The 26,744-nt window shown below is 41.5% G+C and overlaps 2 protein-coding genes across 11 annotated transcripts in view; both read right to left on the bottom strand.

The window, feature by feature from the left end:
- The window catches only part of SPTAN1 (spectrin alpha, non-erythrocytic 1), a 45,734-nt gene extending 30,561 nt beyond the window's left edge, over positions 1–15,173 (bottom strand). For 5 of the 8 annotated variants that reach the window (XM_041474819.1, XM_041474820.1, XM_041474818.1 and 2 more), the window contains exons 1-11: positions 15,090–15,172; positions 12,158–12,208; positions 6,864–7,103; positions 6,116–6,241; positions 4,648–4,788; positions 3,687–3,833; positions 2,947–3,080; positions 2,158–2,302; positions 1,909–2,063; positions 538–673; positions 13–114 (exon numbers count right to left, since the gene is read on the bottom strand). In XM_041474819.1, the coding sequence (XP_041330753.1) occupies positions 13–114; positions 538–673; positions 1,909–2,063; positions 2,158–2,302; positions 2,947–3,080; positions 3,687–3,833; positions 4,648–4,788; positions 6,116–6,241; positions 6,864–7,103; positions 12,158–12,190 (1,359 nt within the window). In that variant the 5' untranslated portion in view covers positions 12,191–12,208; positions 15,090–15,172. Of the gene's footprint in view, positions 1–12; positions 115–537; positions 674–1,908; positions 2,064–2,157; positions 2,303–2,946; positions 3,081–3,686; positions 3,834–4,647; positions 4,789–5,734; positions 5,804–6,115; positions 6,242–6,863; positions 7,104–12,157; positions 12,209–15,089 lie in introns of all 8 variants that reach the window. The other 3 variants (XM_041474815.1, XM_041474816.1, XM_041474817.1) reach the window with 2 other exon arrangements.
- A 1,275-nt stretch (positions 15,174–16,448) lies between these two features.
- Positions 16,449–26,718, bottom strand: GLE1 (GLE1 RNA export mediator). Of its 3 annotated transcripts, none has more exons than XM_041474823.1 (16): positions 26,534–26,718; positions 25,845–26,066; positions 25,194–25,319; positions 24,892–25,040; positions 24,510–24,570; positions 23,977–24,231; positions 22,713–22,941; positions 22,481–22,596; positions 22,209–22,278; positions 21,652–21,884; positions 20,743–20,933; positions 20,225–20,354; positions 19,814–19,918; positions 18,776–18,858; positions 18,567–18,630; positions 16,449–17,866 (listed from the first exon to the last, which is right to left on the bottom strand). In XM_041474823.1, exons 1-16 carry the CDS (start codon positions 26,627–26,629, stop codon positions 17,798–17,800), a joined length of 2,199 nt encoding a protein of 732 aa, XP_041330757.1. In that variant the 5' UTR covers positions 26,630–26,718; the 3' UTR covers positions 16,449–17,797. The 3 variants fall into 3 exon arrangements, with proteins under 3 accessions (XP_041330757.1, XP_041330760.1, XP_041330759.1); XM_041474826.1 differs by having other exon boundaries at positions 21,742–21,884; XM_041474825.1 differs by having other exon boundaries at positions 25,845–26,103; positions 26,534–26,668.
- Positions 26,719–26,744: the final 26 nt, after the last annotated feature.

Raw genomic sequence — 26,744 nt, 5'->3', positions numbered from 1 at the left:
TTGTCAACTTACCTTTTCTTTAACTTCATCAGAAGCATAGTGCCCAGCAGAGAGCAAAGCCTGGCCTGACTCATCAGCAGATTTGAAGCTGTCTTCATGGGCATCAATTTCTCCCTATGGAAGGAGATGTGAAAAAGCTGTTACCAAAATTTATCTTAGCACAGAGTGTCTGAATGACTTTACAATGCACGTAAGGTAGGTATAAATTTCTACATTAAAATGAAACTAGAAGTTTATTTGAGCTGTATTCTTTCTGCTTAATTATAGGAATTCCTCATGATGGAGAACAAAACCAATCATTAGCCCAACTGGCTGCTATCAGGCCTATTTTTTATAAAATATTATCATAAGCATTCTTAAATACCTAGTATATATCTACCACCTAGAAACAATTTTGGAACATTAAATCAAGACAGCAATCTAGTACTGTGTTAGTTGCATGATCAAAGCATTCCAGTGCTAGAACACTGACTCAGACACTGTTAGACATACAAATCAGAGGGCTGCTGACTGCATTTGGCTGTATAACCACTCTACCTTATGTTCCTGATGTCTGTCTAGAAGGGCTTCAGCCCCAGCCACATCATTGGCAAGTTCATCAGCATTTATCAGAGCCTTCATCTCAGTCACCCAGCTGGTGAGGTCTCGGAAGTCTGCGAGAAAGCGCTGCAGCCTTAGGTAAGCAAAGCAAAAAATTATTAGGAATAATTAATTTGCAGAGTTTCTCTCCCCTTCCCCAAAGAAAGGGTTACAAACATAAAAGCTGTTCCTCAGATACAAATAAAACAACACAAAAATCTGCTCAGAATATTAAATAACTAAATATGCTTTCAATCATAAAAGAAGTCTTTTAAAGTTATGAAAATGTTGGGTTTTAAATCAATGTCTCAAAGATGTATTTTGCATATAACTTATATTGTAAGTAAAATTAATATTCCTAACTACATACTGAGGACAACAGAAATCAAAATATAGTTCTCAAGATAATCCACAGTGCTGCTTCTGTCACAACCATAACAGTGTGTGGGGGAGGGAACTGACAGAAAATTTCAGCTGCACATGCCTCAGCCTTAAAACAAGCAAGCAAATCCTCAAATTCCTTCCAGAATGCCTTTAGTTGTTGCCTTTGGCATATGCTTAACACTTATCAGCAAAAGTGATCAGTTTCTGTTTCCCTTTTACATTTGCTGTTAATTGCTCTGAAGAGACTGTGGCAGGGAAGGTAAAGAAAAAGATTATTTGTGTGGGTCTCCACTGCCAAAAATCCTACATTGTGGGAAGGAACAAAGGGCAGAAAAACAAAACCAGAAAGGATGTAAACTAACCACCATATGAGGATTAGTTTGTTTTTAGTATGGCTTCTCAACAGTAATCTAACAGGTTATGTTTCAGAGACCAGGTTAGTGTAGACACAACTGGATGAATACAAATTCCACAGCAAAAAAAAAAACTACCACAGAAACAGGGAATTCATTTGGTCTCAGACAATACATCAAACAATATACCATACTTCAGTCTTCATAGAGACTCTTAAAGACTAGTGACCAGATTTGTAATAAAAGTATTAAAAAAGCTTTTTCTTTTCAGCAAAACAAATGTAGATAATGCATTTCAAAATCCACATCTCAACTCAGAGAAAATAGCAAAGGTCCTAAAACATCCCTGTGTTTATTTTCAGTTGATCCACACCAGAGAATGACAAAAAGCTGCAATAATTTTTCAATCATATAAATATCTCTTTTACTCCAAGAAGTTAGTGCAAAATAGAATTTGGTGAACAAGACTGCTCTGAAAGTACCAGAATCATCCCCAAATTTTGGAAATGGCACCCCTTTCTTCTCCTTCCAAGAGCCCTCTGTCAAATGTGACCAAGGAGGGAAGCAGCACTGTCCTGCTGCAGTGACCCACCTGTAGGAGTCGTTGAGGCGAGCGTGCCTCTCTGCTGCCAGCGTCCGGATCTGTTCCCAGTTGGCAATGAGCTCCTCCCGTTTCACTTGAATTTGGGAAGCATTTATTGGGTGAGACTGCTGCAAACGGTCAGCTTCTGCACACAGGGCCTTCACCTAAACCCAGGCACAAACTGAGAGTGAGCTTCCAGCCTTTTACAAGCTGGTTACCTCATTTAAACAGTAGGTGAAACACATCTCACAGGGGTACCTTATCTTCCAGAGCTGCCAGGTCTCTTTCCAGGCCTTCGTGCTTGCGCAGTAATGCCTGCACGCTGGCTAAGTCTCTGCCAAAATCATCTGAGGCCATCAGCTGCCCTTTCTCCTTGATCCAGCTGATTGTTTCATCCACATCCCTTCAAAACAAAGCACAAATTGAAAGCAGTTTGTCTTGTATGGAAAAAGGAAGGAAGCAGGATGTGTTCCTATACGTGTGCCAGACGTACTAGCATACAAACCCATATATATAAACACTGCAGCCAACTACAAACATCCTTTAGAAAACAAATAAATAGGCTTTCTTTGCATCTCAAGAAACTTTGAAGCATATTAACAGGCCACTGTCACCAGATGCAAACCAGGAATTACAGCACCACTGAGCACTGTCATAGAGTGGAATCCTTTCCCAACTTAATTACAGCAAATCTCAAAATGCTGTAGATGGAGAGGAGAATAGAAAGACATTGCTCGAAGCCTCCAGAACAGTTGGGCTGACATCCAATAAAAAAAAGCACACTCCATTTAAGGCTCATCTAGGACAGAAATGGGGGAAAAAACCCTCAGAGGAAAGGAGAACAAAACTGCCAAGTTCTGAAAAGCTCCATCAGAATGACCATTCTAAAGTAATTGTAGAACAACAAGGTCTTCACTCAGCAAGTCATGCAGAAGAGCAAAGCAAAAGGAGACAGTAGCTCCTCTCATACTACTGTGTGCAGCTGAATGCATCATTAAACACCCACACAAGGGTTACATCATTCAGCAGATCCAGCCAAGTTCGTACCTGTTGAAACGCTGAACTTCAGCTGCCCCAAAGAGTTTTCCTTGCCTCTGGAGAGCAAGTCCCTTAAGACGCTGCCAGCTCGCATTTACTTCATCTTGTTTGGACTTTATCAGTTCCTCTTCAGGATGCGTTTCCTGGCAAGCAAAGGAAAAATGCTATTTTCATATGTTTTTTCATATATTTATTCTTTGGTTTTGTTTGTCATTCATTGACAAAACACTGCTGGTCTTCAAGAAATCAATTTATAATTACTGTCCTTTACAGATGATCACCCAATTTAATAGTTTCCCTGAAATTTCACTGTGCAAACATTCAATACTCATGTAGTGTTTTCCCTATATATTGATTAGTCCATGGGAAGAGGGCTATAAACAGTATCTTCTTTTCCCTGGAATGCCCTGCCTCCATCCTTGATCAGGCCCCTGATATCAAACCAGAAGAGATACTAAACCTCCTGTCCAAAGGAAATAAATTTAACCCCAATATGACAGTTTCTCTTAATAATCACTACTCTCCACATTTTCAGGAACATTCCCAGATGAGGCAGTTATTCAGGCTGTTCAGCAGAAGAACAAGTAACCAAATGGTGACAATTTAAGGTGAAGAAAGCCAAGTACCCATGTGGAGCAAAGCTTAAAGATCTGCTCTGAAACAGGGGGGAAAGAGGGGAAGCTACAGACAAATGTCTGCTGTGGTAACTGACTTGCCAAGAGAGATTTTCAATACCAATAAATGCTTACCTGGATAAGTTTGCCAGCAAACTGGTTCACTTCATTTACTCTTTCTTCATGAGCTGCAAGATCTGTCTGGAACTCTTCAAACTTCTTTTGCAAAACTTCAACATGCTCTAGGTCCTGTCCAAGCTCTTCTGATGTCACTATTGCTTCCTAGCACATTGAAAAAAAAAAAGTTAATTTCAGTATATCCTATGGGAAATCACTATTAAAAATTAGGAAGCACACTGTCCTAATTTTCAATAGGTCAAAGACAATCACAGTGTTTAAGGTCAGACTTAAAACTATGAAGTTTATTCATTAAACTCCATTTCATTTTCTGTAGGCTTCTGATGCAAGATTTCTGTACAAAAAGTGCAGAGTTGTATTCAGTAACAGTTACACAGGGTTTACAGTTTGAACCCACAGTGATACAAAAGAGCAAACCATCGTTTAAGGAAACCAGTGTGATTATTTTGTGGCTTTTTTGCCTTTTGATAGTGTGGTTTGTGGTTTGCTTCCTTAGAGTTCAAAGAATCAAGAGCCAACAGTCCTCCTGCAGTTCATGTCCTTACAATATCTAAAGATATTCCAATCATTTAGTAACTGCTTGCTGCTTGGGCTGTCTCCTTTCTGAAACAAATAATTTAGAATATTTATTAATATTTGCTTTTACATGTTGAAGATTTCCCTTAGAGGAAACTTGAATTTCATTTGTCTTCTCAAAGCAAAGAATGAATTGATTATGCTAAAAGTACTCTCCAACAAACAGGCTTCCTCTTAGACTAATAACTTTTATTGTGGCTGCAAAAAAAACAGCAGTACTTTGCACACACACTGCTGATGCAATGTGAATGACTAAATAAAGGTGCCTTTATAAGCTTTCTGAGACTACCTGACCTCCAGCAACTCTATGCTGACAGAAATTTTTCACACAAACATGTCAAATTTCCTATCAAGGACATAATAAAGGGAGATAATTATACACCTTATCATTGATCCAGTCCAAGACATCTTCACATTCCCGTAAATATTGCACCAACTTCTGTGCTTGCAATAATTTGACTCCCTTCTCTCTCATCTTTTCCATCAGTAATTCCCATAGTCGGTGCAGCTCCTGCAGTCGAGTCTGAAACAAAAGGATGTTGTTATTAAAATCCCCTGTCAAAGAAGATGAGATTTATTCCCTTCCTGTCCTTAACAGCAGATTTATTTATTTTTCTGAAGTTGTACATCCTAAATCTTACTTTAGACAAAGGGCGAGGGACAAACCTCATGATTTTATCTCTAGTAAATAGTTTTCAAATTATGTAAAGTGTTGTAACACAAAACCAGAAATTACTGAACTGAGTATTTAGACAGTTGTTATTAATGAAGCTATCAAATAGTTATATTTAAGCAACTATGAGCTAAACATTTTGAGATAAAATTTGATTTAAATTCTATGCTAATATGAAGTCATACCAAAAACTTGCTGCTCTCCCCTTTAAATGTTCAGTCTTTTATACGAAAGTCAACTCCCAATAAATGTATAGCATCTTCCTTTGGTAATTTATTCTTATGTAAGACAACACATTTGTTTTAAGTCAAACTTATGCCATTTCACTGTATTTTAACCACTTCTCTTAACACTAAACAGTAATATGTTTAGCTAATTTTGTGAAGTGGACATAATATGGACATACTAGTAGCAATTACTATTTTTAATACTGAGTTTCTCTGGCTGCACTTGGGTTTTCAAAACTATTGGGAGCAAGTAGAAACTTTATAGACAACAAAAAGTAAAACCACACTCCCACACATGCACACAACTTGCAAAACAGGAAAGTAACTGCTCCACCCATTGTCTATTACACTTTGCTCTTCGAGACCTGAAACTTGAAAGTCATTCAAGAGGAGCTTTTGAACATCATGGGCGGATACCACTTGATCCACTCAGAAAGTTCAATTAAAGAGGTTTCAAGGGAGGAAAGAGCTCTGAGCACTGCTCAGAAGGATGGTGCCAACTGTCAACTAAGGAAGGAAGGAGACATTGCAAAAACAAGTTGCACTGCAGAGCCACAAGCTTCACCTACTCGTATGTGGGACCCCACTTGGGTGGCCGTGACTATCGGGCGCTGGGCAGTCCGGTACGGCGTGAAGGACTGAACCAGTAAAGGCAAGTTAGAATGAAATGCTGAACCTGTCAATTAAGTTTGATAATCACTATAAAAACATCTCATCTTTAAACAGTTCTCCTCAGAACTGGATCCAAAAGAAGGTGTGAATTGGGCGCTCATGAAAGAGAAAACCAACTCTGAGCTTTACAAACACAAATTTTTTCATTATTTCACTAATCAAATACCTGTAGAGTGTTAAAGAGAGGTTTTGAATATAGAGTTATCTGGGCAATCTGAACAAAGTGCTTAAGGAAAGGCCTGTAAGAGGCAGGGAGGGAAAAAAGCTTTAAAACTCACTCTTATGGTTTCAGATGCAAAATGGCCTTCATTAATCATCTGATTTCCAGTCTCATCCAGTTTAATGATGGCTCCTGAATTGGCCTGCACCTCAGCTTCAAAGGCTTGGTGCTTCTGCAGCTTCCCCTGAAAGGAAAACATCAAAGAATGCAACTGAGATTTGGTGCAGGGACTCCTCCACATTCCCCAGCAGCAAGATTTTAAGTGTATTTTATGCATATTCAGGACTGACAGACAAATACTAAAACCTCACAGCTGAAGTCAGTTGTATCATGTGGTGATCAACAGGTGGATTCAAACATCCCAGTTTTAGTTATTTCTTTCTTTTTTTTTCTCTTGCACATGACAGTGTTCAAACCCCTAAAAACCTGTTAGCTAGTTCTACCCACACAAGCTTATTTTCTACAAATGTTTTTTTTTTGTGGAAACATTAAGTGATAATTCATATTTATTCACAGAGTTAAGGCATCCAACAAATTCTAGGATTAAACAAAGTTGGTTTTATACTGCATTACACTGAGCAACATCTTCTATGCTGATATAGCATCCAATCCATTACTAGAAATATTCCAATTACATCAGCAAAAGAGCCAGGCTTTTGAAAAGCACTTTGCAAGGTCATGGGTATTTGCATCCATCTTTCTTCACTCTCAGATCAAGTTTCATTTCCGTGTTTGTTCTATCCCAGCTGACCTGTAACACCCTAAAATCAATAGTACAGGAAATAGAAAGTGGCAGGAGGACTTGCCTGCAAATTGCTTGGGTCTTTGTAATTTTCATCAGATGCAATCTGCAGTTTCTCTTGGATCCATTTTTCAAGCTCATCTGCATCACGCTGGAAAAACTGGAATCGATAGGAATCTTCAAGCTTTTGGCGCCTCAGAGAAGAGAGCTCCTTGAACCTGTGGTAACGGTCCAAAACTTGCTGACGCCTCTCTTGGATATCTTCTGCTGTTTCCAACACTTTTACACCACTTGGGTCCATTTTCTGAAAGCAAAAATGAAACCCCATTATGTTTGTCTTACAAAACACTGGCAGATCAGGAAGAGATTCATGCAGGAAAAAAGTGGTTTTTTAAAATCACACGTGGTTTACTTACAGTCTTACTCTGTGTGTGCAGATACATGTATAAAATATAAGCATCTTACATATAAATAAAACCACACTTCTAGCAGAAAGTGGTAAAGGAAAATTTACAAAAACATTTAACACCTATTTGGTTTGGACAAATATGGCTGCAGTCAGGTAAAGTCTGTGTCATCCCAAACTGTAGCATGCAAGTGTCCAACACAACAGCTAAAAATGTGGGTTTGTGCACAAATGCGTGTAGATACAGACAGACTTCTTGTACAACACACAGTATCTCTAGGTATTCTGTTTAAAATATCCAATACTAAAGAATATTACTCATCTCTGAACAACAGTTAAGTGGCCCACATGTATCTATATACACTTACGTACATACATAGACCCACATTCTGTCTGATGCATCTCTTCTTTATTCTCTCAATTAAAAAAAGTTACAAACCCATCCTGCCACTCTACATAACCTTTCAGAAGCCAGTAAGAGGCTTCACAGATGTGGCCTTAGTCAAGTAAGTCAAGGAACACTTTGCTTAACCAATGATCTTGCTCTGACTGAAAATCCTTCTACATTGCTTTATGTACTAAAACCTAATATTGTTACCACAGGCAGCAAAGACCTGACTACTGATCTGCTTTTTCTCTTTTTTATTAAAATTGTTACAATCTTTAATTTTCATTTCCTCAACTTTCCAAAAGCAACTTGATTTTCAATAAAAGATCTGGGCACTAAAACAGAACTCTAACACGAATTTTAAAAGTGGAACTATTATTATCACTGAATTTTGAATATTTAACCACTTATTTAACAACTAACTGCATATCAAGAGTTTGCTGCAACAAACACTCTGTGCCTGAACAATTCTGCAATTAATGTCTTCATGTACAAGTGATTACATGAGTTACTCATTTAATGCTTTTCTACCAATTCTGCACTCTCCAAGCTAAAGGTACTTCTCCTCAATCCTCTCAGACAGGGAACTAGACTAGAACTGCAGATTAAAAGGCATGGGCAATCAGTTAAAATACATCATTAAATATTAAATTGTTATTTAGTCATTAGTTAGCTGCATGCTTTAATTAGACATGTATCTTGCATAATTGTATGGAAAACTCCACAGGTTGGAAAGTGATCTACAGGGCCATGTTTTCCAAGCAGTTGTAAAAGGACAATCTGACAGAAAGGAACATATGGGGACGAATCCACACATTCCTGAGCTACCCTTGCAAGGTCCCCACCCTCCAGAGGACAGCCGTGCCAGCAGCACTCCTTGCTCCCATGAACTCTGAGCCCCAACTGCACTGCGGCACTTGCAGCAAGGAAAGAAAATTCAGCTTTGTTTTTCCTTCCACTCATTACTGTCAAAAGAGGGCAAGGAAAAAACCACACCAGTGTGTGCAGACTGTGTTACATAAACGAAACCCAGGTTTTGCCTGGCAGTGTTACCAAAATCTCCACTTGATTAGTGTATCTGAGTATTAAAAGCTCAAACCCCTGAACACAACTCGAGCTCAGGCACAGATATGGTTCCCTGAGAAAGCAGCTGTTTGTTCCAGCACTCTGATTTCAAACAGCCTTTTTCCACCAGGAAAGGAAGTTATTGCTAAAAACTTACTTTCCTGCCCTGTCATGCTGTGTTTGAATGCCAAAAACACTTCTTTTAAACTGCATTGTGTTCTGGAATAACACAGTGGCAGCTGGTCTAATGTACTGCATGGCTGGAGCCCTGCTGCTGATTCTGGGTTTGGGCAGTGCTTGGAGAAAATTAAATCCTGGTCAGTCTCTGGAACACTGTACACTCATTCACTGTACATTACAACTCAATTTGTATTTCAATATTAAAAATTAACCTCCACTGAGTGATTTGAAAACATTTAAAATTATTTAATTATTTACATTACTATTAATTTAGGGAAATACTTAAATTATTTAAATTATCATTTCAAACATTGTCACAATGCTGAAAGTCAAATGGGAGACCTTCTGTAATTTACCCTGGGAGCTGATTTTGCCTCTCACCACAGAAGCCAGGCAATCTGGCTCCTCTTTTTGCTGGAATTGGTTAAAAGAAAGGCTCCTTTTGTAACTACAGTGGAGCGAGTCAATTGTAAAAGAAGTGCTTTAGTGTAGCAATAATGGACTGTTCTTCCTGCAGCCCCAGCCGACGTCAGCAGTGTCTGTGCTGCCAGAGCCACCAGGGAGCTCAGAACTCAAAAGTCATGGATGCTGCAGAACAATGCAGTCTCCCTCCCTCCCTCCCATGTTATCCCCTCCAACTGCAGCACCACTGGAATAACAAACACCCCTCCAGAACAGTCCCAAAACTTCCTGGTTCACCTACACCCTTTGGAGACACCCAGGATACGCCTCTACACTTCCTGCCCGAATCTCACCAACGCAAAGTTGTGCTTTGTGTTTTGAAGGTGAAAAGCACTGGGATGTGACTGTGCCAGGCTGTCCCCAGATAACCGGTGTCACCCCCGGCCCCGCCCGGCACAGCCGGTGCAGGGCGATAAGGACGGGGCTGAGGGAACTTTCCAGGCCCAGACAGCAGATCTGGACTGCCCTGCTGACATTTCATTCCTCCTTTCATGCTGGAAGGCTAACATTAGGTCAGCTTATGTCTTAAGTAAAAAAAAAAAAAAATCAGAAATGCTTCTTCACACTGGACTGTTTTGGTGATGTCATTTAAAAACGAAAAGAAACAGCCAACAAAAAGAAGTAGGAAAATTAAGGGAAAAAACCCAAAACAACAAAACAAACTTTTTACTCTCATCCTTCCATCTATGCTTTTCCCACTCAATACAAATTATACATAATAGCACACTAAAATATCCAACTGCAGGTATTTACAGACACTGCAGTGCAACAATGATGATGTCAGCACCACCATTCAAGTTCGGGAACCGCGGTGGCTTCAACAGGAATTACAGCGGTGCCACACAGCAGAGCTGTCAGCATTTCCCTTACCAAAACATGTTTTCAGGGATTTAAAAGCACAAATGTGAAATACATTCAGTGTTAAGCACAAGATTTTAGTGTATTTTTAAAAGCAATTACATGAAGCTTCAAAAAAAATTAACTCCTTTGCCTGAAAAACAATCATATATCAGTACATCAAGGTCTTCAGAAATTTTCTCTTAAGACAACTCCTGATGTGTTGCATATATTCAGCATACATGACCTCAGCAGTAGCCTGTAACAGAAATATCTTCCCACCAAAACATTCCTCCTTCCCAAGCATGCACACATGAACAGCTCAATGTATTTTTTTTAGTGTTCATCAACATCACACATCGTCAATCTTGTCTAAAGAAGATTTAACTGATATCAGCTACTCCCTCCCGAGGAAAAGGAACAGATTGCTGATCTTTCTTCTTTAAGCAAAAAACTGGATGTGAAAATAATCTTCAAAAGGACAGAGGAAAAAAATAACACACACTTTCCCCAGCTTTCATTTTGCCTATTCACAGCTGCCTCAAAACACCAGGGAAGAAACAAACCACCATGACTGCCTGGCTTAGGGAAGCCCATAAGTGCTTGTACTGCTGGAAAATCAAAGAGAATCCTTCTGCAAACGTGCACAGCTCCTGCAAAGGGAGCCTGAGCATGCTGTGTTACAGAGAAGGAGCTGAAGGATGCCATATCCTGTCCTAGAGATTGGGACACTATTGGGACAAAATTAATGCCCGGTCTTTTGGTTTGCTGAATTTAACTTTTACAAAATAAAGACATTTTGAGGTTAGACTATGTGCAGCACAACACTGTGTCCAAATATACTATTAAGGAAGGTCACTGACAGCCCCAAACCTCCACAAATTCCAAGCTAGAAAAATCAGTAAAGCAATGCAGTCCCAAAAAAAAAAAAAAAAAAAAAAAAGAAAATCAATATGCGCTGAAGTTGCTGTTTGATGCTATAGAACTAACCACAGTGCAGGTAAAATTCAAACCAGCCCCAAAATTTAAGCAGATATTGCAGGGACACAGAAAATGTTGCATTAGAAGAAAAAAAAAAATTGTTTAAACCAAAGTGGTTGCAAAGCTAGTGATTTAGGCTGACAAGAGGGTTTGAGCACAGCCTCAACTATGCACTTTTGAAATATGAAGACAGATAAAGACCTGTTCATTTTTAGGCATATAATCTTAAAATCTCAATTTGACTGTTTAAACAAGAGCAGTTGAATTGGCCATCTGAATTTGGTGTCTTCACATAGAAGGGGGTTTTTGGATTTGCTTTTGCATTAACATCATAGACCTTTGATAAAACTATCCAGGGCTGGCAAGGACTGCACTCTGCTGAGACTCCTGAGAAAGCAAATTACCTTGACTGCAATGCAGAAATGCAGAGTTTACAGGTAATGCAAGATTATATAATTAACCCCAGCATTTTTCATCCCATTTGTTATCTTTTCATTATCTTTTTAATTGCAGTATAAACATTTACCTCACTACCATTTCCAAATACATCCTATTTATTTTATCACATCCTATTTATTTTATCACCACTGAAACACAAGCATCACTGTGTAGAAACAGTTAAAGCACAACAACTCAAGGATTATAAATTTGTGCAAATGGATGAATAGGAACCAAACCAACTTTAAATGCACAATGTTCTGCACTGTAAATCTCTTCACAGTTGATTTGCAGAAGCTATAAAGAAAAAGATTCTGCTCAAATACATTTTAAAATAAAAACCTCCTGGAAAATTAATCAGTATCAAAACTTGATTATATTGAACTGTAACTCCTACAAAACGTTCACACATCATGCATCACAGACAGAAATTAGGCAACTCAAAAGTATTAAAGGAAAGGCAGATCAGACTCACACTAAGTGCAAATAAAGCACCTGCTGTAGAGAATAAATTCAAACTAGTGGCTTTTGTTACAAACAGGTCACTGCAATAAAGGCAGGCAAGTGTGGCAAGGGCACTTCATGCATTATGGAAAAATACCTGGACTTTGACTTTACGAAACGATGACAACATGATGGAAGAATGTAGAGTCTAAAAGGGAGGGGGAAATCAAGATAACATTCAACTAATGACCAGCATAAGGATATGGATGAAATTTTTCTGTCACAGTACCTGTTAATCACTTTCCTTTTGCTTCCTTGTCACATAAAATAATTTGGTGTTAGTGTTACCCAAGGTGTTGAAAATGACAAGACTCCCTCATGCAAAAAAGGTTACAATATCAACAGGAAAACTAAGTTAATTCAGTATGTACTAACCTTTCCAGTTAGTTCAAAACAAACCAAAAAACTACCATAACCAGAAGGTCAAAACAGAAAGTAAAGCAAGTTATCTGGACTTGGCAAATGATAGTTCTTGCTACACTATAACCAAGCATGATGGCTTAATTTGAAGACACAAATTCAATCAGAAGGTTTGGAATGTAAATCTCTACAAAAATGTTGACTTTCAATTGCCACGACAAAAAAAGGACAAGTAGCAGTTGTGACAGAAAATATTTTTTGAGATGTAGCTGTTAAGAGTGTCCAATCCATTGAATTTTCAGCTAAACGTTTCCTTGCCTTGCCCAACCGCAGGGACGTGCTGCGGTCCCTGCAGGGAGCAGTGTGCGTGTGCCTCTGTGCCGGTGGAGCTGTGCGGGTCCCTTCCCCGGTCCAGCTGCAGCACGAGAGGCACATTCCCCTCTGCTGGAGCCACGGGCAGCCCGGGCCGGGATCATCCACGGCATCTGCAGCCTGCTCCACCCCATTCTTCTGCTGCCTACACTCGCTCCAGGGACAAATGGAAAAAACAAACTCCCACTCTACACTGACAAGCAGAGGAGAAAAGGGAGGAATTCGTATTATTTCTTCCAATAGAGGGGAAGTGATCAATTGTCTCCAAAAAGCAATGTATTTATGATTAAAACAGTCACAAGCCCATAAATACATTACGTGGACCAAAAAAAGGCAGTGAAGATACCAAGCTATTTGTGCTAAATTACTAAGGTTAGCCGTAAATGTCATAGTTGAGAAATACAAATTTCTCACCAAGAGGTACCACCCTCCACCAAGAGAATTAAGGCCTCTCTTATCCTACTGCTGTGCAGGAGAAAAATGTGCAAAAAATGCTTAAAATGTGTAAATGCAACCATCATTTTGTCATTGTTGCTACCTTTGTTATTAAAAAAATCAACCACAATTATGTTTAACTTCCTGAACTACAGATCTCATATAAGCATTATATCTAAATCTGTTTCTTTAAATAAAATTTTGATTTCAGTCTGACCAATGTGGATATTGTGGCTTTTTATTTCAACAAGAATGGAAATAAATTACTTCTTGTGAACAATGTAACCTGTTATCTTATTACAAGTATTTTCCACAGCTTAACAATTCCATTATTACTGTTACAGATCCTGCACACAATGCAGCAGAAAGCAACCCATTTTCAACCTTTTGTCCATTATTTTCTCTGCACAATCCATAAATAAGGACAAATGAAGATTTCAAGGAAGAACTCTCTGCTAGATGTATATAAATGCATGAAAATCCCACAGTGGGATTTAAAATTTGTGTTGAACAAATCTGAATCCCTGACTAAGGCCGTCTACTGAGCACAGTCATTGGAATCTTCTGGCACTTTGCTGAAAGCAAAAATGCCAAAAGAAAATGGATTGTTTTCCAGAAAGATACAGAACCATTTCAGGCTGAGGTGGCTTTTTTTTGGGTTGTTTTTTTCATTTTTTTCCCCCCGATACGCTCATTCGCCATCTCCAGACAACTGCTCTTCAAAACGTATTTAAATATGTATGAAAGACTGCTCAGGAGTCACGTACATTTTCCACTGGAACACGAACCTGGTTTATGATAAAACAGCTACAAAAAAATCCTTAACAGCCAATATGAACCTGCTGAAAAATATATACAGTGATAATTGCTTGGTTTTCCTTCAGTATCAGGGAAAATGGTTGCCCTATTGGCACATATTTATGATCCAGCAATGCAGATTTATATTGTTATAACCAGGTAAGGTGTATGTGGGCAACAAATTGAGAAATACTTGATTTGGATTTATTTTAAATTACAAAAAAAAAAGAAGCTTGGGTTTTTTTGTTTTTTTTTTAAATAACCAGGGCAGGGACAAATCCTGACTGTTTTACAAAGGAAGCAGTAGACCTTGCCCTACATACAAAGTAACATATATATGAAAGGAACAGAGGTCGGGAGGCTCGGCTGAAATGCCTCCCTGCTTGTCAGCTCTGCTGAGCCGCCCCCGTGTCCGTCCCTGCCCGGAGACCCGCGGGCCCTGCGGCACGGGCTCTGCCGCTGCCCCGGCCCCTCCATCGCTCCTTCCTCCTCCTCGCCGCATCTCCTGACCTTGGACAGGGCTGGGCAGCCGCGGGAGCCATTGCTGTGCAATGATTCCCGGCGCCGCGGAGCGCCGGGGGCTCCATCCCCCGGGAATTCTCCCCGGGAAATGCTGGGCGGCAGCCCTGAAGGGCCGGGCGGGCACGGCGGGGGCTGTTACCCGCCGGGGATGTTATTTTCCGCCTGTTTGTCCCTCCCCGGGGCGCTGAATGGGATTCCAGGCGCGGGTCGCGCTGCTCAGGGCGGCTGCGGCCGCTCCCTGCCCGCCCGCCCTTCACTCGCGCCGCGCCCCCGCCCTTCGCTCCGCTCCGCTCGACCGAGGCCCGCGGGGAGACCCCGGGCCCGGCTCTGCGGCGCCCCGCGATAAAGAACGGCCCGGCGGAGCCGCGGAGGGCGAGAGCGAGCGGCAGCCGGGACGCCCGCGGAGGCAGGGCCGGCCTCAGCCTCTCCCGGCTCACCCGCACACCTGTGCCCGGCTGTGCGTGCGGGGCTGGGTGAGCCCGAGCGGGGCGCGGTGAAGGCCGCGCGGCGCCCCCCGCCCGCCCTTCGCCCCATCCCCTCACCGGGTCTGTGGGTGCGCAGGGACCTCCCGCCGGCTCCGCGCCCTCCGCCACGGACCGCGCGCGCCGCCCGCACCCGCCCTTTTATAGCCCGGCCGGAGGTGACGTCAGCGCCGCAGAGCTGCCCTGCCCGGACGGCGGAAAGAGACGAACAACTTCGGAAACAATCGAGAAACGAGCGCGGAGAGGCCACGCCCACCCGAGCTCCGCCGGTGAACGAGGAGGATCCGGACAGAACCGAGTGAATCCGGAAAGAGACGAGCAGTTCCGGAGAGACCGAGGTGTTCGGAAATAACCGAGGGTGAGGGTCCGGAAAGGACCGAGGGGCTCCGGAAAGAGCCGAGCGGAGGAGCAGGGCGCGGAGGGCGTTTGTGCCCTGCAGGGACCGGCCTGGGGCACCCCAAAATCACATTAGTACCGGGGGAATCGGTTAAAATGTCTCTGCCCCCTTCTCCGGAGTCAGGGTCGAGGTTCTACGGCTCAGTGATGGGGACAGCTCACTTGTGCAGCATCCAGCCACGGTCAAAGCAGCAGCTTTGTTAGTTTTATATTATATAGAGACGTATTTATATACATATATATAACACACAGACACATATATATATATATATAAAATTTATATGCAGATGTATAGGTAAGAGTGGCTGTTGAAGTGCTGTGCAGTGTCACCCAGAAGCCTGGCAAGGACACAGCATCAAAAGGCTGCAAGAGCCTGTCAAGGGAAAGCTATTTCTGAAAAGCTGATGCATAAATTCAAAGGGAAATGAGCCTTTAGCATTAAATCAATGTTTAAAATAGACACATTCTACTCTAAAAAAATGAAATAATTAGAGTTAGAGGGCTGGAAGGCAGCAAGAATGTTATTGGCTCAAAGTGGTGAGTGGGTTTGATGGCTGTGTGAATTAATAACACTTTATTTGAGTGAAGTACTTAATTGGAAGCACAGGCACTTATGGTGACACTGCATCCCTGGGACTGCCTGGAACTCCTGTCTCCAAGCAGGAGTCTGACTCACACCGACTTTGATGCATCTCCTCCTGAAGGCACAGTATTTCCACATCTGCCATGCTCTCCTTGGTCACATTTGATATAAATGTACATGCAAAACCACCAGGGACATATGCATATGACCTTATTTGCATTGCATCTTAACAGCACCAACTGGCTAACATCCAAACCTGCTAAAATGACAAAAACAAGTCAAACACTCAGCTCAAGCAGCAGATAAAACCTCAAGCTACATCTAAAAACAAATATTGATCCTTATGAAGCACACACATTATTCATTTAGCATTCATATTAGTATTTTTAAAACAGTAGGTATGTGGATTCTCTTTACTGAGGCAGAAAAGGATATCTTGGTTTTTTTTTTATAAAAATATATACTTTTATTTACCCCACAAATGTTAGAAACCCCAAGTAGCTGTCAGCAAAAATAATATTGTATTTCACAAGTACATCATCAAATTCTTCCTTGGGTTTGGCACAGGTAGGCAATTGTTTCTAACAGACATGACCAATTACTGTCTTGGCAAAGTGAATCTCCACCATAATTATGAAATATGCAATATAAAATTAAAACATCTCCACTCAGTATCAAAAAACCTTGTACATTTTCAAGTATACTAATAAAAGTTGCATTGCTTCAGAATTATCTGGCAAACGCACACCAGGAGGATATTTCCAATTTCCCAGAACAATCACAAGGTAACAGTAGTCTAAAGTATTCCAGAGTCAGTTTACAAAATACATAAACCAAATACAAATTTAACTTGGGTATTAAACCATTTTAAAGACAAGGGTTTTACAGGCCTGAATTCCAAAGCACACGTTACAACCTTTTCTCAGAAATCTCAAGAACTATATGGAAAATCAAATCCATATTCTCACAGGAGAACCTCAATTCCATGTTCTACAGCTTCAAGCCCTGGTGCCCCTAGGAAAAACAAACCCCAGTCTGGTAAAAATAACATTTTCAATAGCACTTGCAAGAGTATATTGCCAGAATAATTAACTACCCTGTAGAACTCAGAAATAAATTTTCTCATCTTAGAGGCCACCAAAACAGTTCAAGGACAGCTCACTGTAAATGCAACAGATTTTCCATCTCTATTCATCCAGGAGCTGTGGATTTTCTTGACTGCCCCTTCTCCAACAGAAAAAAAAACCAAAGAATTTTGATTATTACAGGAGTTCTTCTTTCCCCCACAAACCTTTTGGAGCAGTGAGTCTACCTCCCTCCAACCCAGAGTCCTGCCTTTTGGAGTGAAGTTACATCCAAGGGAGACAAGTGTCAGCACTGCTCAACCTTCAGCAGCCTCACCACAGATTTTAGATGATGTTGAGAACAAGTCCATCAGCATAATTACAGCTGAATTATAAAAGATGCAAGAAATACAAAAATAAAGTTCTTGCAGTAAGTTTGAGATTGATTATGCTGTTAAGAGTTCATAAAGCTGTGAGGTATTTTCACTTCCATGGGCCAAACAGCACTGTGCAATTTCTCAGTCCAAGAGTCCTTAACTCCAGAGCCATCAGCACAATGGATTTAAAGCATCTTCCACATGATTAAACATATGAAGGAAAGGACTTGAAGTGTCAGTAATTTATTATACAAAAACTTATAAAGATCTAATGCAGAGATTAGCTTTGAATCTAACAAATAAATCTTCTTGAATTAAACATTAAGGGGAAAGGAAATACAGGCTGATTTATGTTCTCCAAAAGGAAGGTGTCAAAATGCCCTTTGGTAATGGAATTTCCTCTGCACGTAGACATTTCTAATGGAGAGAAAGACAAATAATAAAGATAAATAAATGTGTATCTTGATTTGGCCTTCTCAGGAATTCTGATGGCTCTTACTATACATTCAAAGCATTGCTAATAAAATGTACCAGAATTAATTATGAAAGTTTAACTTCAAAGCTCATATTTTAATATCATAAAAAGTCATATTTTAATATCATAATCTAAGTCAACATTCACAGAACAATTTAAACAATCAATTATTTACAATTTTTCAAGATTTTAAAAAAAAATATGCAGAATGCAATGCTAAACAAACACTACAGATAGCAGCTCAAAATATCACTTCCCCATATATTTAATCAGGACAAGTGCTAAAAGCAAATAACTACTGATAAGATATAGCCATGACAGAAATGACTCAGCAGAATCCTCCTCAACCTGTACATCTCCTCTCACTGATCTTCCTTTATAACCAAAATACATTTTCATTGATAAAAATTAGATGTGAGGTAAAAAAGCAGTGAGATGTTTGATATCATAACTATCATTAAGGTAATTCAGTAATTTAAAATTTACAAAAGATGGGTTAGATCATAGAGAGAGGTCTGGTGGGTGGCAAGCAGTGCCAACCTCATTATCCAAATGATGCATATATTCAGTGATGAGAAAAACAAAACCCAAACCAAAACATCTGAAAATTAAATTAACAAACCCCCCCCCAAACTGCTTTACCTGCACGAAATTCTTCAAACGTGACAAACAGCCCATCTGGCCAGAGCTGGTCACAGCTTCAATCCTGCAGAAATAACAGCACCTTTCAAAATCTGTTTAGAAAGTTGGGTTTGATTCACAAGTGGGTGTGGGGGTGGATGGCAGGATTGGAAAACATGGATGAGTCACTTCAGAGCGAACACCAACACTCCTAACCCCAGCTATCATACCTTGGGATATAGGATTTCTGGATAAAGAACATTGTTTTCCAGAACTGAATCCCATACTGCTTCATCAGAGCATTGCCACACACCTGTGATACAGAAAGGCACAAAGTGCAGGTTACACAATTGGTTTTCAACTTGCATGACAGCTGCAATGAACCTGCTCCACACCAATGACTTAATGCTTTATTCAAGACATTTAAAGAAATACACCTACACTGAAACAACCAAATCCCCCAAATGCTATTTGGAGTATTATGCTACCAGAATCACCTTCTTTCCTGTTATATGAATCTTGACATCCTTCATTTCACCCCAGTCTCCCTCCAAAAATAGTTCTGTTTCCTAACACCATTTACTGGGGCACACTGTGGTCATTTCCCCACTGTGATTACTGCTGTGAGCAGTGATTCATCAGCTTTCTACACACAGTTTACAGAACAAATGTTCCTCTGACTTCATCACCCCAACAGAATCTCCCATGGGGTATTTCAATTCCTATTCTCTCATCTGTACTTTTACAGTTCTTTAGAAGATTTGAGAGCAGAGAAGCTGCTTGTGGTTCAACAATATTTGTGTCCCCTGACTTCTGCCTTCAGCTGTGGCCCTTATTTAGCACAGGCCTATTATCTTAGGAGAGAGGAGTAATATCCATCAGGCTCTGATCTTTTCAGCCTGAAAAATCTATCCTGTTTTATGAACTAATTTGGCTGGAGCAGCCACAGGACCACCTTGCACAGTACAAACTGCCAGGTATTTAGAACAGACCTTATATAAGACCATACAGCTATTTTTAAACCACCAGAAACCTTAAACAGAATCAAATACAACAAAAGAATTTATGTTTATAGAAACTTCAGTTTTGAAATCATTCAGCTCCAAAGCTGTATTTGCAAGAATGTGGATATATTCACATTCCTTTCTGAAGAAATAAGAACAAGTTAGAAAAGCCTGCTGTGAATCTCACCTCAGCAATCCCTCCAGAACCCCAAAGGGATGTAAACTGGTGACATTTAACTACTAACAGTTATCCACACCACTTACTTCCAGGAAATCCAGAAGCAGCATAGCTGTCACATCTGCCAGTGGCTCCAGATTCAACATCTGTGCAAGCCAGCGCCATCCATAGCTCAGACCATGAGGATGTGCCTACCAAGCAACAAAGAAGCTACTCATCACTTGCTTTATGACTTGTAAAACACAATTATCAAAACAGACAGTTTTCTGATTGACTTTTCTCTTTGTAAGACTTGGTCACTGTGAAAACATAAAGGAAGTAAAAGTTCACACCATTAATTAGCATTGCTTTGTTCATCATGGTTATGGCAATTTTCCTTCAAATATATCCTGAGCTAGTTTAAATTCAGCACACCTCAATTACAAAACAAGCTTCCAATACATTTAATAGACTCCTGGGATAGTAACAAGGCTCTAAGCATAAAGCTACACACATACCCCTTGTTTGTTTCCATAGGGCCAGCGGAGCTGAATGATGGCAGCATAGAGACGAATCATTCCTGACATCCTTTTAAGAAAATGATCCTGTTCTTCCACTTTAGAATCATGAACTTCATATCCAAGCATCCTTAGTATGAGAAAACATTCTAGTTTTAGAATAGCAAAACACATTCACTCAAGTCCCTGCAGCTCTCAGCTTACTTGAAGTCAACTCTACTGAGAATAGGGATTCTCCAAAAACATGCAAGAATTACTGCAAAGGCTGATCATCACCCTCTGGATCATATGTTCCACCATTTGGTGAGGCACTGGAACAGGTCACAGAGAAGCTCTGGCTGCCCCATCCAAGAAAATGCTCAAGGACAGGGGGTTGGAACAAGATGGATTTTACACACTTGTGAGTGAACCTCCAGACTCAATGCCTATGTGCTCAGGAATGGGGGAAAGTGGAGTTCACTCAAAATAGTCTTCACCCTTGCAGGGTTCATGGAGAAAAAGTCCAGTAGTAAATTTACCTCTGATACTCTTCCACAGAAGTCCCTTCTTTCCGAGCAGGGTAAAATGGCACAGAATATGGGCACTTTTTGTGCAGATGAGCTAAAAAGATGTCTCCGACTCGAGGGTGTAATTCCCAGATTCCTGAGAGCACCACAGCAATTGGGAAAGCTGACTCATGGTGAAAAGATACTTCTCCTTCCCCATGTTTCTGGAGGGTAGAAAAGGAAAGTCAGTCACCACTCTTTCAAGTAATTTCTCAGAAAAAAAAAAATCCACTCCTCATTTCTGCAGTTAGCCTTTACTAAAGAATCTGAATGTTTCCATGGCTATGAACCAAGGATAGAAAAGCTGATGAAGCCACCTATCCTCAGCTCCCACAGAGGATGACAATAAACTGTGGCTCAGCAGAGAAAAATGGGATTAGCAAATACAGGCTTAAAGTGCAGGCTGCACAGATATTCTCAACCCAAAGAATCACTTTCAAGTATTTACAAATTAGTCACAGTTTTACTCCATGGGTTGACTTTTGCATGCGTTTGTTTCTGCAGGGAGAAAAGTTTCAAACCGCCCAAATTTAGCAAATAAAAGACAAGAGAAAAATACTGCCAACTTCAAAAAACAATTTAAACTTCATTTCTTGAGAGGTGTTAACAAGAAAGCAGGGACTGAAGTCTGCCTCTTGAGCCTTAGTCTTGGGGTTTTGTGTCCAACACATTCTGCCAACATATAAGGTTTGAGCCTATATATTTATATATACCATAAATTAACTATCAAACTATTTTCCACAACACTGTACCTACCTAGTTCAAAATATGTAAGATGTAAGCCTGAAATTTAAAAGAGTTTTTCCTCCCATAAGAAATAAGGGTTGGAAGTGAAAGAGAAAGTAAGTTTTTTCACTGCATTCATACAGGCAAACTGAACACCCAATGATTTTGTTCTTCACAGCTGAAGAGACAGTTCAGTGTCCAAGAGCACGGGCCACCTGTGCCACCCCAAAGAAGAGATTTCCTCACCACAAACTTCTCTGCAAGTTTGTAGCAAACAAACTCCAGCCCCTGTGGATGCTGAGTCACCGACACGGACTGCCCTTCAGTCTGAACAGGCTTCCCAGACAGCAGGTTATTGATCTTGTCAAACACCTCTCTCAGCTTAGAGCCTGCAAATACATAAGGAATGTACAGAGACACAAGATAAGGGAACAGCAGACAAGTCTTACCCAGAATACATCAAGCTCACCAACACCAAACCTACATCCCAAAGGGCACCTTTGCTCTATCTGATTAACCAAACTTAATCCTGATGAAGAAAGATGCTTCTGAGGGAAGAAACAGGCCTTCAAAACACAAGCAAACCCTCCTGCACAGACAGGCTGTGTGCAGGTCAGATTCTGCTACAGAAACACTTGATATACTTGTGCCCTCATAAAATCTTTAAAACAAAAGGAATTTCAGTGGGATTGAGCTTTTGGTGTTTTCCTGACCTGATATGCTAGAGATCTGGCTCACAGGGATTGTAGCTGCTTTCTGCAAGTTTGTTTTTATCTTCTTCACCTAAGAACAAAGAAACAAACAACTTTAAAATCCTTCCCAAACAAGTACATATATGTGTATATACATATATACATAATAGTTTGGAGCAGAGTGGTAACAGAGGCTGCTACAATACAGTTTTAATTTTTTTTAATGAAAGTTATCCTATTTACCTAGAAATTAAGATAATCTCTCTTCCAGAGTATTAATAATTTGTTCATACCTCAGTGTTGCCTTTGCAGTTTCCAATTTCACTGAAAGCAGCAACACATTGCTGGGCAGCATCCTGAAGCTGCTGGTACCACTGCATGATACTTTCTTCAGTTTTAACCTGAAGCCCTGTTATTAAAAAAACCAAAAAGAAGTAAGAAAGACCTAAACCTCCAGTGAGAAAACTCACTTTAAAAAATGCAAGTCAAAGGAATAAAAAAGATTTTTAAAAAAGCCTAACCAACCTTCCTTCTGCTGCTTTTCCCCTGACTGCTGTGCAGAGGCAGGAGTCTGACTCTTCATCTGCTCTTTTTTCTCTAACTCCTTCTGCTTTTGTTTCTTTTCCTCTTCATCTTTCCTCTTCTTTTCTTCTAGAGCTGCAGCAATTTCCTGCTGCATGCTGGATATCAACCCTCGCATCTCCTGCAGGGCTCGTTCAGTGCTGGCCACATCTGCTTGAGTTGGGAACCCTCTCTGCCAAGAAACATGAGAGGTAACACAGCATTAACCTTTGGTTCCACTGTCAGAGGGCCACCAGCAAGCACAAGGAGCCTTTGAAGCATTTGCCTTCAGATAACCTGTATATTTTAACCCCATCTCCTTTATTTGTACATAATATTGGTCATAATATTTGTAAATAATGCGAGTCCATGACTAAATCTCCTAAGGTCTTGGACAACAAAAATTAAGAATACACTTGGAGAAGTGCAAGTGAACTCCAGTGCAAAGCCTTGACAGCTCCCTCTGCTGAAAGCCAGCTGTGACAAGCTGGAACACAGGATTAGCCTTATTAGCGCTTTATCTTTCAAGACCAAGCCACCAGCCACCAGCAAGCACAAGGAGCCTTTGAAGCCTTTGCCTTCAGATAACCTGGGAGCTAACTGTATATTTTAACCCCATCTCCTTTATTTGTACATAATATTGGTCATAATATTTGTAAATAATGCGAGTCCATGACTAAATCTCCTAAGGTCTTGGACAACAAAAATTAAGAATACACTTGGAGAAGTGCAAGTGAACTCCAGTGCAAAGCCTTGACAGCTCCCTCTGCTGAAAGCCAGACAAGCTGGAACACAGGATTAGCCTTATTAGCGCTTTATCTTTCAAGACTTGTATCCCATCCTAGAAAGAAAAAATGTCAAGGAAAGCCAGCTGCTGCAGAAAAGCTCATGAGGAGAGGAGAATCATAAGATGTTCAGTATTTAACAATTCATGAACCAGTCCACTGTCACAGAGGGAACTATACAGCACCAAGAATTTACAGCAATTTAATTTGAATCTTTCTCCTGTAGAATTTCTCATGCATTTTGATAAGCCATTTTCAAGAGAACAGCTAAAGTGCCAGAGGAAAGAATTCCCCTTTGAAACTGGGTGTTTTATAGGATGAATATCTAAAAACATTGCTGTGACATCTTATTTAAGGGCCTCATGACAAGCTGCCTTTGAAGACAACTACAGAGAGCTTTATGAAGGAATGACAGCGCAAGTTCACAACTCCAGAGCCTGTACCTCGCTCGTGGTGCGGATGAGCCCTGACACCAGTCCACAGATCTGGTTGCCACGATTGCTGTATGCAGACAGATCGATTCTGGGCAAGTCTTTGTGCCTGTAGTTGGGATCAATCTGCTGGTTCAGCTGCAGCAGTTCCTCCTGGATGGAATAAAGGCGACGCAGCCTCTCCTGGCCCTCCTCCTTGCGCAAACGTTCCAGCTCTTCCTGGCGCTGCCTCTGCTGCTCTGCCTCACGCAATTTTAGGTTCAATATCTGGGGAGACAAAGACACAAGAGTAATAAAATACCTCAATAACTCTAGTTGTACAGTTCCTTCCCGGTCAGATGGCTCCAGCTTTACAGGGCCTTCCTGTTCCTAGGACAGAAGTGCCTTTAATGCATTTCCACACTGCAGCAGGTGCCCAGGATAGCACCAGAAAATCCAAGCCCACTTCAGAGTGTTGTGAAAATACAAATAAAGCAATTGGTCTTTCCAGTTCCCACCCAGAAGTCATGGTCTTTTATGAAAGACAATTCTTACGAGTCTCAGACCTTTGCTCTATGTCGGTGCTCTTCCTTCAACTTCTCTTGCTGCCCCTGAGCCTCCTTTGAGCTACAATACACATAAAGACAGAAAAACTGTATTCAAGACATTCAGGAGACAAAACACAAACCAACACACAGGAAACTTTTCTTAAAACAAGCTAAAGGAACTTTAGTTATCAAAAATGTTGTCTTTTTCTAACCACTGAAACCTCAACAACAGCCAGACTTCTACTCTGACAGCCAAACTCTAACAGGATAGTTAATGTAAGACAAACAGCAGGTGAAATTTCCAACCACAAGTGACTAGCATAGAATTGTCAGGAACAGGAATTAATCTGCACTTTGATTAAATGCTATAAAATTCTAGTGATACCAGAGGTAATCTCACCTCTTCTCCATTACTTCTTGCAACTCCTGGAATTCCTGATGCCGCTTCAGCTCCCTCAGTTCATCAAAGCGCTTCAGCTGCTCACTGGCCTGGGCATAGGCTGCCCTCACCATCTGCTCCTGCTCCTCCTGCCGCTGCCTCAGCCTCTCCTGCATTACAGAGGGGCACCAAAGGTAGCCATTGAACAATGTGGACAGCAGAAAACACAAACCAAACTGCCCAACATTTATAACTTGCTGTCCTTGCACTGTTATCTCTGACTCCTGGGATTCACTGACACCCCCTCAATCATTTTTCCTTACCTTTGCTTTCAGCCTGTGGATCTCTTCATACATCCGAATGCAGCCTTCGACTTTTGCAACTTTAGACGACAGAACTGCTGGAACAACTTCTTGATTCATTTCCAGGAGACTAAGATGATCACTTTCCTGTATGGCCAGCATAAAAGCAAAATCAGCATCTAAGCACAGAATCAGCAATTCATGGAGGAAAACAGATAAAGCAAGTCTCCTAACTATTATTTGCCCAGCTTCCTACCCTTCTGCCTCGTAAAATAGAGTTAGAACACATGTAAGTCACTCAAAAGACTCCAGAGAACCCAGTGTGGTTACTCATGGAGTTTTACAACAGCCCTGACCCTCCTCTGTGACCTTATGGATGAATCCTGTGCTGCTAATCCACAACACAACAGAGCTACAACTATTTTCCTCAGTTATGGTGAAAAATGGAGTTTGCTTTGGATCTACTATGAAACATTTTTCTATGAAAATCTTGTTAAAACTAACTTTATCGTCACCTGTTCGTACTACAAAAAAAATAAAACTAAAGATGTTTTCCCCATAAATTAACAGAGCACAAACCAGTCTTGATCTGACAATTTATGACAGCAAGTTAGGATTTTTTTTTTCCTCACAGCTGCTCCATAAACATATGGATTATAATCAGAGAGCTACCTTGGTCTCACTGGGCTCTGTAGATGAAGGTGGTGAAGAGCTCTGGTGGCTGCCAGGCGGGACCTTCTCCGCAGATGCCCGTTTTGGGAGTGGAGTGGATTGTTTGGGCGTTGAAGTCCCGGAGGGTGCGATTTCCTGCGCTAATTGCCCACTAAGGCTGTCCAGCACCCAGCCGCAGTAAGGGGAGAGCTCAACGGGTGCCACACATCCTTCCAAGGCAGCCTTGAGAGAAAACGTCCTCCGTGAACGCGGCACAGCCCTAAGTTCAATACAACTTTACCCCACCATGAACACATCTGCACAGTTAGTAGCTGCTTTATCATCGCAGCTCAGTATCCCATTTAACCCTTTTTTCTGCTGTCTTTCCAACACTTTTTCCGGACTATCCTACCTTCGCAGGACATTTGAACCCCCTCGGACCAGCCCCGCTCCCTCACCCCGCGCTCCCGAGCCCGGACCCGCTCTGGGGGTATTTGAACCCCTTCGGACCAGCCCCGCTCCCTCACCCCGCGCTCCCGAGCCCGGACCCGCTCTGGGGGTATTTGAACCCCTTCGGACCAGCCCCGCTCCCTCACCCCGCGCTCCCGAGCCCGGACCCGCTCTGGGGGTATTTCAAGCCCTGAGTGTCACCGGGATGAGCGGTCGGTGTTTCCCAGCGGGCAGGGCCGACTCCCGGGGCGTGCCCTCACCTCATCCTCCTGCCAGTGGCTGCAGTAGCTCAGCCGGCCCTTGCTGGAGAGGCGCAGGGCCTCCAGAGTGTCGAAACGCAGCTGCCACGACTCCATGACGATCCCGCACTGGCCCAGGGGCTCCCTCACGGCCACCGGCGTCCCTCACGGCCGGGCCGGCCCCTTCCGGGCCGCGATGGCCGCATCCGCCTCGTGCCGGCGGGAGGGCTGG

Source organism: Pyrgilauda ruficollis, unplaced genomic scaffold (assembly GCF_017590135.1).
Source record: "Pyrgilauda ruficollis isolate IOZ18807 unplaced genomic scaffold, ASM1759013v1 scaffold34, whole genome shotgun sequence".
Taxonomy (NCBI): domain Eukaryota; kingdom Metazoa; phylum Chordata; class Aves; order Passeriformes; family Passeridae; genus Pyrgilauda; species Pyrgilauda ruficollis.
This window is presented reverse-complemented; position numbering and strand designations above follow the sequence as displayed.